We start from the raw sequence: 13,522 nt of genomic DNA, 5'->3' as shown, positions 1-13,522 counted from the left end.
AAATGTGTTGTTTGAACCATGCCTGATACAGCCCAAGCATTTTGCCCTCCCACCCACACCCCAAAATACAGTCTCACGTCTCTTCCTAATAAGAGCCGCAGAAATCTTGGTCAATAGCTTTTACATTAAAAAAAATGTTTCAGGTCATCAGATAAGACAGCAAAATACAGTGTTGTAAGAAGCAATAGAACATGAATAAAAATACATACAACAATTTCTTGTGTAGTCAAAGTATCAGCATTTTCCATATAGAACATCCAATATTTTGCTGCATTTTAATTAAGGTGTCTAAACATTATCACAAAGAACTGCAAATTGGTCAGAGCATGCAGTAAGGAAAATTAAGCTCTAAAGGCTTTTTATCACCACATTTCAGGAACCAAGGGTGTAAAATGTTCTAATTTGGGATATATTAAAAGCCATAAAAGGTCTTTCAAAAAGATTAATGGTACTTTGCTTGGATTTAAGATAAGGGCTTTAGCTGGTTGGAAAAGCAGGGCCCTGGCTAGACCCTTGAGGCATTCATCTTTACAGCCACTTGGAAGATTTGTAAAAGCGTCTGCATAACCTCAAGCAAACGCACTGCGACATTTTTTTTTAATTCCTTTCAATTTTATAGGTTTAAAGTGTGTAAATCATATTGGGAAGTAATGTAGATATAATGGCTCATCCTTGTAACATAGTACAGATTTTTAAAAGACAAACTTTTTAAATCAAGTTAGTTTTCTGGGAGGCAAAAAGCAGTCTTACTGAAGTTCAGAGATAATCATTCCAAATATCTTGCTCTTACAACTTAATACAGCATAACGGCAAACTTGTTATTCATTATCGTTCACAAAAAAATAAAAAAACAAGATAGATGTGCAGCTATCAAGAATACCTGGTTACAAATTTCTGAATCTTCATCTCTTTCCAAACAGTATGAACGCACTTATGATAATTGGTATTTTTTAAACATTTAAACTTTTTGGGGTAGAATTACAGGTTTCTATGAAAAATATTTATGCTATTCGCTTTTGTTCTTTAATTAAATGAAAACAGATGTTTTCTGAAGTAAAGCGGAACCATTACTGAAGTACTTAAAGTGCTAAGGTCTTTAATTTTTATATCAGTTCCGTCTACAATTCCTGATTGTCTTTACTCAAGCTCAACATTAATGTCAAGCAAGTTACCTAGGAGACGACAGAGATCAAAGAGACAAAACCCCCTCAAATGTCTGATTAATCAAGCCTGCAAACAGCTTATTTCTTTTAGCCTGCATGCAAGTATGAAAATGAGATTCAGGGAGCCGTACATTGTGCAGATTTGTTCATTCTTATCAGAACAAAGCCAGCGGCAGCTTATTTCATGGATCATTGGCACTGTCATCAGTGCTACACAGAACGGGTGACAGCTCCTCATTTTGAGGCTTGAACAAAATTAGCAAAAAGTCGGCACAAATTAGCCTCTCATCTTTTTAGTAATATGACATTATTCATTTACTTTTTATCCAATTTTTAATTTTTTCCTTGTCAGCTATCCCTTTCTAGTGTTTCTTGCACAGCATCATAAAACCTTTTTTATAAAAAGAAAAAAGAAAAAAAAAAACCAGTTGAAATTGAAATAGTAAACAAAGTTGAAGCAGTGAGAAAAATAAATATTTTTTGCTCAACTGCAAAAGATATTTGCGGTAACTTTCAGAAAACATTATAGAAGATCTTGAGTTATTTGATTAAAATGTTACATAGGGGAACTATGACCTGCCATGGCCTTGAAATCTACTGGGTATGCTTTCTTGGAAGTGCCATTCACATGCCAAGTTAAGACACAGGGCATGTGAGCAAGCTATCTCTGTATAACTCCCAGACCATGAAACTCACTTACTTTGGAGGTTTCTTTGAGTTCAAGCCTGGATTACTTCCAGGGGCAATGCAAAGTTATTTTGCACAGGCTGGCCTTTAGTGGTCCAATGACTGATGCTTCTGTTCTGAGCTTGTATTTGTTTTCACATTTTGTATTATGGTATCTTATGCTTGGGTGTATAAATAATTGTATTTTACCTTTAGGGCACTACCTTGAGACTCTCTGTGAGTTGGCGGTATAAAATTCCAAAAAGATAAACATTTATTTCAAACACCTATTGTAAAATAATACTCTCTAGGATATGAATAATGCGACAAAACATTCAAGGCAAGATTCAGAAATGTCATATGTAGGTATATTCTGTAAAAGGCTAAACCCAAAGGGGTTCTAACAGAACATCTCTATTCTAACAGGTCCTGAAGCATCCTGCAGTCTATCAGAGAAACCAAACAGCCTTTTAATACTATATTACAGTTTCTCATCAAATATGAATCTAGTTATTTCAGGTTCTGCCTGTAGCAATGGTTTTCCCCTTTTATGTTATGGAATGTTATCCATTGCTGATGTATATTAAATATATAAAGCAAACAAGAATATTGAGTGGATTTTGAAGTAAGAATGATCTTCTGTCAGTGATTTGTTCAACTTCTGGTGCAACATACTTTCTAATACCTTCATTGGGTTCTAATGCTGGGTATCAGACTGTTGAATTATGTGTGGACAACCCCATTAAAAGCACAGACAGAAAATTATTATTATTTTAAGCTTTGTTTTAGATTTTAATATTTATGTGCAAGTAACTTCTTCCATTCATAAAAAAGCATTAAAAATTAACCATAAGCTGTTAGATGTTTTACACAGTCCCCTTGTAAGAAAGGCTGTTAAAAAAAAAAAAGAACTGTAGTACTGTTTTCAGCAATTTCTTTATCTCTGTTCTTCTAAGTAAGAAAGCTTATTAACAAGCTTTGAACTTAAAATCACATTTACAATAATGTGCCATCAACAGTTTTATAAGCTAATTAGAAAAAAAGATTAATTAATGACTGGCTGCTAATAAAATGGCAATCATGAAGAAAGAAACCAAGGGTGCTAAGCTTCAACTACCACCAATTAAGAGCTAATTACAAACAAATTATATATGTGTTTTGCTGTGGGCTTTAATTTACTAAAATGGTTTTAATTAAAAGAGAAAACATGCTGATTAATTGAACTGCAGAAAAAAATCTACAGTATAAACTGTGCTTTGTCTCTTTAATTAGACTTGTAACATCTGAAATCTTTTTTTAAGGTTTGTTAAAAAGAAGATATACATAATTAAGAGAGCATATGAATATAATCCTAGGTGATAACCTTTACTATATGACAGGGGTTAAGAGAAAACAACCTCAATGAAGAGAAACTGAGAAACACCTTCACTAAGGAGAGAAAAATTAGCAAGAAAATAAATTACATTAGTCTCTACTTTTCCCCCAGAACCTAAAAATGTAAAAGAATGATGAAGTTATATATAGTTCATCAATATTATTTATATTTATTTCAAATCCTTTGGGCACCTAAATTATTACTGTAAATTTTGTATGTAATTTGGGGGATTAACTTTATTAATGTTTTAATGGTGATGCAACAATCAGTGCCTTCTATGTAAATTAGTTGACTGTGCCTGTGTTAAATATCTGCCAGAAACTTCCCCTGGACAAATGTAACTGAAATGAATACAAGTTGTGTAAGACTCCCATTCATTTTCAGTGGGACTTGCATGGTTGAACTCTCAGAATGTGCTCCATGTGTTAATTCACATACAGCATCTCTGCAGGATCTGATAACTGTTAATTCCTTGATAATGAGGATTTTTTTCTAATTCAAAAGAGATTTTTTTTTCCAAAGAATATTCAGATAAATAAACTTAAAATTCCATCTGGCCTTCATGACAAGAACCATCCTGTGACAGCTACATCTGAGGATGTATGACAGCACACTCCCTGTGGAATGGCTATTTTAACTTGGGCTTGCTTGCAGCAGCTTGAGGACACCAGAGAGCTAGAGAGAGTCTTTAACATAATGTTGTGGTCTGCACCCACCCACTGACCCACATCCCTCTTATCTGCTTCAGTAGCATGATTTTGTACTGAACCGTATAATCTTTTTTGCTAGCTGCTTTGACACTGGTCTCATAGAAAAGTAGGACAAAAAATTATTAAACAAACAACAGCCAAATGTACTGATGGTCCCTGCCATCAGAACTAATGACTGATAGTGGGATGCACTTTCCAGCACTGAAAAAGGCACTCCAGATGTGTGCAGAATCACACACTTCTAGACCACAATGGGGAGGCAACAGAGACCTAGTGCATGCTGTACAGACAGAGGAGACCCCTCCAGCGATAGTGAGTTGGCTGTGGGGGAGGAATGAGATGGGGGGAAGAGGGAGGAGGCAGCACCTGACACAGCAACTTTTTCCTTTCCCTTATCTGTGGGGAACAAAAGTAGGACTTACTGTGTGCCATCTGTGATCTATTTTCAGCTATCCGTGGGCATTTTGAAACTATCCACTGCCATTGTGAAGCTTCCTGCGCCATTCTGAAGTTTCCCATGTCCTTTTTGAACCTATTCACTGCATCTACAGCCACCCTGAAGCTATCAGCAGGGGCCATTCTGAAGCTATCTGCTGCTAGTAGGTTCCCTCTCTCCCTAACCCCACTGATCCCATAGGATCAATGACTCCATATCCGCTGATTCAGTACCCACTGGGTTTTCCACAGACCAAAACTCAGCAGATAACAAGAACTGACTGTATAAGCAGGATGGACAAGAGACAATCAATATAGAGTATGAATTCAGAATGATGGAAGCATGGATATACCTGTTTGGCTGTAATACAAGGATGATTGGGTGGCACCCAGTATGGCTTACTCTAGATCAGGGGTGCTCAAACTTTCAACTTTAGAGATGCTGGACCTTTAACAAGTGTATAGAAGAGAGAATTTCAGCAGGTGCAGCTTGTCATCTGTGGGATGACAAGTTGCACCTGCTGAAATTCTCTCTTCTATACACTTATTAAAGGTCCAACATCCCTAAAGTTGAAAGTTTGAGCACCCCTGCTCTAGATCAAGGAGCCTTTGCTCTACAGTAAGAGGAACTGTGCCTTGAATGCCTTAGATCAGGGGTGTCCAAAGTTTTTGGCAGGAGGGCCACATTGTCTCTCAGACACTGTGTCGGGGGCCGGGGAAAAAAAGAATTAATTTACATTTAAAATTTGAATAAATTTACATAAGTTTACATAAATGAATATATTAAAGATGAAATATGAATGATTGAAGGTCTTGCAATACCTCAAGGCCTATAAAAGGCTGGCCTGTCCTTTGCTGCCGCTACTGCATCAGACGTGAAACAACAAGCAGTGGAGGGAGCCCTCATCCCACAGCTCACGCGAGAGGTCAAACAGTCTCCCTCAAGCTGAGAACAATTGCCTCGGGCCAGTGTGGGCTCCAACAAATCTCCGGAGGGCCAGAGGCTCATTGGAGTCTGGGGGCTTCCTGAGGGCCGCATTGAGAGACCTTGAGGGCCGCAAGTGGCCCCAGGGCCGGGGTTTGGGCACTCCTGCCTTAGATCAGCGGTCTGCAAACTTGCTACCACTGCCTGACAAAAATGGGGTTCCCATTAAGACCAGAGTTTACTGTTCCACCTCTGCGCTGCATGCATTACCTGTAGATCTGGGCACCGGGACGCTCTGGGAAGTCACATCTGTAGCCTAGCAACCTAGAAGACTGTGTAACTAGATGTCCAGGCAGACCGGACTGCCCTGAGTGTCTTGGTGCTCAGATCTACTGGAAATACATGCAGCGTTGAGGCGGAACAGTAAGCTGTGCTCATGGAGGGCTTTCCCCAAACCCTGGATCCAGCCCCAGGCCAGGGTTTGAAAAGCCTTGCCTTAAATTTATATTTTGTATAATTGAAAAAAAACTAATTAACTGATATAATTATCATGGATCTTTTTACATGTTTAAGAACATTACATTTATTGTGTGGGGGATTTCACAAATTGCAGTTTTACAGAGTCCATGAAATCTCTAATACTGCACTATCAGAAACCACTAGGCTAAAGTGTTAGAAGTTTTGACAGCACTATTCCCAAGTGCTAAGAGTTGTTCCAGAGGTGCTCTGTGTTATCTAGCAGGAACCATGGGAAATGTGGTCCTATAAGGATTCAACGCCATCATCACCTTGATAGCTTTCAGTGACAAAAGCCCACTTTTCTCAAATTTACCCTGTTGAGGGTGACAGAACTAGAGATGGACAGACTTCAAATTAATTAATCTGTGGAATTCCAAACCACAAGATGTGGTGATGGCACCTGGTTTAGATGCCTTTAAAAGAGGATTGGACAATTTTATGGTGGAAAATTCCATCACAGGTTACAAGCCATGATGGGTCTATCACCTGATTCTAGAAGTAGGCTATCTCTGAATGCCAGCTACAAGGGAGAGGCAACAGCATGCAGGTATCATGTTGCTTTGTGTGCTCCATGAGGCATCTGGTGGGCCGCTGTGAGATACAGGAAGCTGGACTAGATGAGCCTTTGGTCTGATCTAGCAGGGCTTTTCTTATGTTTTTATGTTCCTAGCAGCATAAGCCTCAACCTATGATCTGGATGCTCTTTCACTACTGTCAGGAAGAATAAAATTTTTAGTTCCCAGTAAGGTAAACTACATTTCCCATACTTCTGTATACCAATGGACCCTGCAAAGCAAGGCAATTTGACCCTTCCACACCCCACTGAGGAATGCTAGGAAGCCTCTAGGTCTTGCTGTGTTTGTGGTAAGATCAATGAGAAAATGATAGCGCCTTATTTCAAATCCCTAAATTCTTATGCAGTGATACAGGGGCACAAGCATGGCTTTTGCTGCATTTTGCTCAATTGGTGGCACAAGTCTGTGTTGGCCCAGGAAGGTGGATCAGGCCCAGGAAAGGATTTGTGACTTGGTGTGTGCCACTGCTCCTGTCCCCTCCTGGGCCTGATCTGCTGCCTCCTCCCCATCCCTGTCACTGTCTCATTCTGTCCACCTGCGCTCATCTGAAGTTGGCCCGCTGTGCTCATCAGAGGAGGTTGCTTTACAACAGCCATAAAGCAATCTCTGAGAGCACAATTGTAGTTACACTGGTGGGGGAGGAGGTTAGGATTGAAGCATAGGTCTTCTGCAACATAATTCACATTATAACCAGACATTGATGAAGTAATCTTCTATCCTGGTACCTAAGCAAGTCCACTAGTCTATCAAACCCCTGTGAACACAGAGAAATAGGAACTAATGAATCAATTCAGAATTGCATTAGAGGCCAGAGAAAAGCATCCAGATTGTCTATGTTTTTAAGTACTTCTCAGATTCTAAGACAATCTGAGTTCATAAAAATAGGTTCTCCCCGTAACATAATGAAAGCAGATTGACAGCCCTGTTTTGACATTCCCTAGCTTTTCAGTACATTTTTTATACCTTCTTCTTAACCATCACTTCATTTTTTTTTCCTTTCTCCCCCCCCCCCCATACCGATGCTGTTCTATCAATTTCATAGGCTTATAAATGTTATACATCAAAAATTAGTTTCACTTATTAAGGGAGAAAACAGCTTTAAGAACTCTGGGATTTGTGCCTCAAAGCAAAGGCTTTATCAGCAGGTTCCAGTTACTGCTTCTTGAAAAGGAAATACTACCGATTAAAAACCTATACACCTGATTTAAAAAAACACACACAACCAAATGAACACATTCTGTCAGGGCTCTTAAACAGCTACACTCACAAATACATCTCAGCTCATTTTAACAAAAATATAAATGAGTGATAACTTAGTGATAAGCTATCTTTGACATGGCTTCTAGGTTGGCATCGGGTCAGTATTTATTTCTATGCTGGCTTTAAACTGTGCTAAATAAAAAGAAAGCTGTATGTTTGTAACAAGTCTCACCTAGTATTAAGGGCAGTTGGCCATATTCCTGAAGATCAGGAACACTGCTGTAGGGGGAAGGAGGGGTAGGAAACCTACAATCCAGTTTCAAACTGAAACATCAAGTGTCATAACCTGACAGGTATTACTAAAGTCAGGAGCTCCCTCTAGGAAAGGAAGTTTGCTCCATGAATAGGAGGAGCAAACTACCATTCTCAGATGCAAAAATTCCAACTGGGTCATTATTCCCAAGGAACAGCTTTAGGAGGAAGGGGCTTAGAACATCTAAGGGCCTTCATAATGAAATATCAGCTCCTTCACTAGTCATCTAACCCAAAACAAGCATTAAGCCAGTTACAACTCTATTTTTATGGCTTTTGTTGTTTCTTGGTTAAATATGAGTCACCCTATACCAGGGGTGCTCATACTTTTTTGGCTCGAGAGCTACTTTGAAACCCAGCAAGGCCCGGAGAGCTACCAGAGTTTTTTTTACAATGTTCGCGCCATCATAACATATAACATTTATGTGTACAATGTATGTTGGTGTACCTTGAGCCCCACTGAGTATAACAGGACTTACTCCTGAGTAGATATGCCTAGGATTAGGCTGTGAGGCTGCAATCCTAGCCACACTTACCTGGGAGTAAGCCCCATTGAGTACAATGGGCCTTACTCCCAGCGTTTCCTCCCAGAAGCACCTGAAGGGGGGGGGGTCGGCACTCCGCGATCTACTCATTTTGCCTCGCGATCTACTGGTAGATTGCGATCCACCTATTGAGCACCCCTATACCATATAATTAGAAACGAAGGATAGAAATGTACTGAATCAACAAACCATTAGTGTTCAGTCTTGTCCGTCCACCAGATACACCTTAAATAGCCATCTTTAGCTACCTTCTGTTGCCACATTATACATTCTGCTGCCCTTATAAGGAGGTCCTGCTGAATTGTCCAAGTTCTTTGTCCTGACATCACATCAGAAAGTTGAACATATCCTTAAAAAACTAATGGTGTGGCTTGAGAATTTTAACGCCATCAGTGTGCTGTGAGATGAAAAGGGTTGAAAATCACTGATCTGTGTATGAGTATGAGTTCTTCATACCTGCAGATCAGTGATTTTCAATCCTTTTCATCTCACAACACACTGACAAGACGTTAAAATTCTCAAGGCACACCATTAGTTATTTAAGGATATATTTTATCATTTAAAAATGAATATCAAGATAGAGAAACAACAAACAAAATGCATTAGCACAAGCTTATACAGAATAACACACCTGATCCAAACAATAGATTGACTGAAGAATGATACTGGTTCTGCCCTCCCTCAAACTCTGCAAATGGCCATTCAAATAAATTACTCTCATCCAAACTTCTACGGTACATCTGAGGGTCATTCGTGGCACACCAGTGTGCTGTGGCACAGTGGCTGAACATTGCTGGCATATTTCAAGGTGTTTGTTTCTGGTGACTAAGACAGGATTATAGCCTACAGCTTACTGAACGCAATGGGCTTACTTCTGAGTAAAGTTAATAACACCATTTTCAAATACCTCTACCCATAGTGCACTGCATACTGCTTTTTAAATTATCTTGGAGTGTCAAAAGCAACTTATCAAATGAATAAGGAGGCTGCAGTTAGAAAAAATCTTATGCAGAGATTTACTTTACATTACTTATGCAGTTCACCATGGTTGCTTTCTGGATCTCTGTTTTTATGGTGTGTTACTTCTGTTCCATCTGTAGCAACATTAGGACAGATCCATAACATTCCCCTCGCCAAATAAATCTAGTGAGTGGCATCCTAAATAATGTTCATGAAAACACACTCCCTGAAAGGAAGCTTCCTCTGAGAATGTTTAAAGTGCACTATTGTGAATGGAAGTATTACTTGGAATGCCACCAAATGTTACTAACTTTCTGCAGAGCCTCAGCTCTAGGCAGGAACATGCTGCCTATTTATTTCAAATTTCATTTCAGGGAAGTCATATAATGTTATTTAAATTGGTGGCTGGGAGGGAGAACTATAAGACGTTAAAAACGAGACAGAGCTTGTATCTCACTCATAGATTTTAAGAAGCACGCTCCCAATAAAAATAGCTAGAATTCTTGCACAATGTAACTTTCACAAGCAGATTGACACACAAACCATCAATTGTCAAAACTTATTTTGTCAAGCATTTTTCAGAGCTTCATTCCAAACTCAAACATCAGTGCTTCATACAATTCTCAAAAACAAATAAGACAAAAATATTTGAAGTATAGTCTTAAAAGTGAATTTTTAGAAAGACTTAAAAGAAAAGCTTAACTGAAGCAAAACCCCAATTTCTTAAATAGTTGATTAAAAGAGACAAAGTAATGTGGCTAATCAACCTAACCAAAACACTGCGTATGAAAAGCAAACTTCTACATCAAGTAAAATATAGGAGGAGATTATCCACAGATTAGATTTATTCTACGTACAAAGCAATTTCTAGTCTTGCCCATATTTATTTATTTATTTCCTATTTTTCCTGTAAAACTCTAAGTGTGCACAGGGTTATCAGGAGATCTCAGACTCAGACACTGACCACAGCAAGTATAGTACAATAGCTCAGGGACTGAGCTGTGAGACTTCATGGCAGAGATGAGAGTTTGAATCTCATCTCTGCCATAAACACACTTGGTCGTCTCAGCCCCAGCTCTCCAGCTGCAATATGGGGATAATACTACCTACTTATGTTACAAAGAAAATATATGCAAAGTGCTGTGCTCACTCAAAAAATATAACGCAAATAGTATTAAGGTCTTTGTCTGTAAGCACAAGATGCAACAAGTTTGCTGGCGTGACAATCCCTACTTGAAGGACACGAACTTGATGGGTATGAAGGATAGCCAATGAAGTGGCTTTTTGTAGTAGTTACTCCCATTTCTGGCAGTATTGATTTAGCACTGATGTTTGGCCTTAACCACACTATATGTTGTGTTGACTTGAGTATTTTTGATCGCGGAAGAAGGAAAGGAAAGGACTGAATGGCAAATGTAATGCGTCTACTGGTGTCATGGTGCCATATTTGGTGGGTAAGAATAGAAGGAGAGCAGTCTTTTCGGAATTTCTAGTCCTGGTCTACCAAAAAACAAAGGGCCTGCCACCATGCACAGCCCAAGACAGTTCTGAGCACACAACAAATTATGTGGACAGAAGATATGAAGAGGAACAACTAAATAAGGCTATGTCTCAACATAATCTACACATATACAGATAATTTATTCCTAGGCTTTGGGCTCGATTCAGCAGAACTGAGAAAGAACAAAAAAGAACGTCTATTCATGCAAGGTGTCCTGCTGATTTCTTCCAATTTCCATTCCAGCTGCCCACAGCCCATCCTATGGAATTTGAGCTCACCCAAAGAGCAGTTCTACAGGGGTCATAGGTACTGCATTTGGGAGAACAAAACTGATGGAGAAAAGGAAGTCCACAAGTGAATTTTGTTTTATTTGTTTTTTTCCTTCTTGGTGATTGGCAAGCGCTGTGTTACGAACAGAGCTTGTCTAGAGCCATCTTGAATCTATGTGAAAGCCACAAAAAATAGCTGTGGCCAAGACAGCAGTCAGCACAATCCTAGTTCAACTCCCCTCAGAATGTTCAATCACCAGAGATAGGTTGTGTGACCGGCACTAAGGCATTAAGGTCCAGTTTAATGAGACGGAGATGAATTGCTAGAACTTCCAAGTTGCCACTTCATAGAATTACAGTTTAACCATATCTAATCTAAAGTTCACCTTCACTTGGAGTTTATTTTGCTTGATACTATAGGTATAAGTTGTGAGCCACAAAAAAAAAAAATGCTGCCAGAAAGGATTTAGAAACTAAGAACATTAAATAACCATATTTATCAACCATATTGTAAAAGCCTATAAATAAGTATACAAAAAGCTCCACTTACCTCTCGAGTAGCCAATCTATCACTTAACTCCTCAGCCTGCACAATATCTCCTTCAGCCACAGCTCTGTCTATGCTGATTTCAAGGCCAGACTAAAAAATATCAACATAAAATAAATGTTCCCACTGGAATACCAATTCAACACCGTAAACATGTGCTTAAAGAAATGTATCATATCCAAAATGACATTCACTCACACAGCTATAATTTCCATGTATAACAAATCACATACAGAAATATATTTTAACAGACAATATCATTAAATAGTCACAGAACGGCTGTTTGAGAACAAATTGTTGTATTAGTTCCACCTTATGCGTTGGATAAATACTGCATTTTAAAAAATTACATGGACTAGTTTACGCCTGTCACAATAAACTTTATCTCCATATCTGACTTATCTATTCCATCCCTGGAGCTTCCCTGAATAAAATATGATGTGTATGTGTCAAATAATATGAAGAATGCCAATTACCACAATGTCTTTGCAATTCTTAGATCTTATCTTTATCCAAAAAGTGAGTTTTGGCATTCTGCCACTCCACTGAACCCAAGCCTGCAAATTGTCAAGTGTAAAAAAAGTGAAGGCTACATTTTTAATTTCTGAAAACAAGCAATAAAGAAAGAACCTTAATAACACAGGCAAATCCTAACTTGTCTTGACTTAACATTTACAAATGAAGGACCACTAATGAATGCAATAATAATAATGTAATAGATTTCTGCCCTGAAACTCTAGGTTCATCTTTACTGAACACTCTACTTGTAATATAACTGAACAGAAAAAATAGAATATTTATTACAAGTGGATACTGTGTCAAGACTTTACTAGCATAGTGGCATCTTCCAGTTAAAAAGGAATTATTCATTGAATTAAAAATTTGTTTACAGTTTTACATAATTCTACAGATCATTCCATCTCCTTTGTCACTGAATGTCAATGGAAAATATATAATTTGTTACTGACTATAAATAAATACTAATAGATTACTAATAGACTCTAGGGACTCATGTCAGTCAAGAAGGTAAACTAATGCAAGCCTTAGAAGCAAACATTGTTCAATAGCATGACAAAAACAAATCTGTTATCTCTACTCTCATCTTAAGAAGTAAAACATATGTAACTTTAAATGTGTGAATTGACCCTTCAGTTTTCCTCATTTTTTGTGAATAGCATGCGCTATTTATTAAGATTAATTATATACTACTTTTCACACTCAAAAAAAGTTCACAAAGATCAAAACCATGGGATGTGGTGATAATATTTGCCGCCACTGTGGTTCTGATTCTCACACTCACTGTTTACATTAGGATAGTTACAAAAGCTCTCCCCAAAAACTGCAGGTTCAACCAATGCATTTAAAATAATGTATTCATTGACCCTAAATGGATCACATCGAAGACAGCTCTGCTGAAATTCATAAACCTTTCTACATTTCAGAAACTTCAGTCCAATTCCTTGTGCAATTAGACAACCTTGAGCATCTCCCTAATGGAAGGGGAAAGCATGGGATATACATTTTTAAATACATAATAATAAATATTAAATAAATAAATCTAGTCTGAGTCCCAAAACTATGAAAGCAACAACAAAACATGTGATACACATCTGACCACATTTATGAAGCACCCTATCCTGTGGCCATCATATTTGATTATAGAAACCACAACCTGCCCAGACAATTTAGGATTGAGCTGGATAGCTAACAAGGCTTTCCAGGTCAGAGAATACAGCACTGAGGCACACTTCAGCTTCAGGACTTGTAAAATCAAGGTCTGAAACAAGCACCATAAGAAAGGTCATATGTTAAAACAAAGC

General features: G+C 38.3%; 1 protein-coding gene across 4 annotated transcripts in view; it reads right to left on the bottom strand.

Annotated features, from left to right (window-relative positions):
• The window catches only part of FAM204A (family with sequence similarity 204 member A), a 54,727-nt gene that overhangs the window by 29,354 nt on the left and 11,851 nt on the right, over positions 1-13,522 (bottom strand). For all 4 annotated transcript variants that reach the window (XM_066621089.1, XM_066621088.1, XM_066621087.1 and 1 more), the window contains one exon: positions 11,706-11,795. In XM_066621089.1, the coding sequence (XP_066477186.1) occupies positions 11,706-11,795 (90 nt within the window). The remainder of the gene's footprint in view (positions 1-11,705; positions 11,796-13,522) is intronic.

Source organism: Tiliqua scincoides, chromosome 3 (genome assembly GCF_035046505.1).
Source record: "Tiliqua scincoides isolate rTilSci1 chromosome 3, rTilSci1.hap2, whole genome shotgun sequence".
Lineage (NCBI taxonomy): Eukaryota > Metazoa > Chordata > Lepidosauria > Squamata > Scincidae > Tiliqua > Tiliqua scincoides.
The sequence above is the reverse complement of the archived record's forward strand: the minus strand, read 5'-3'. Positions and strand labels throughout refer to the sequence as shown.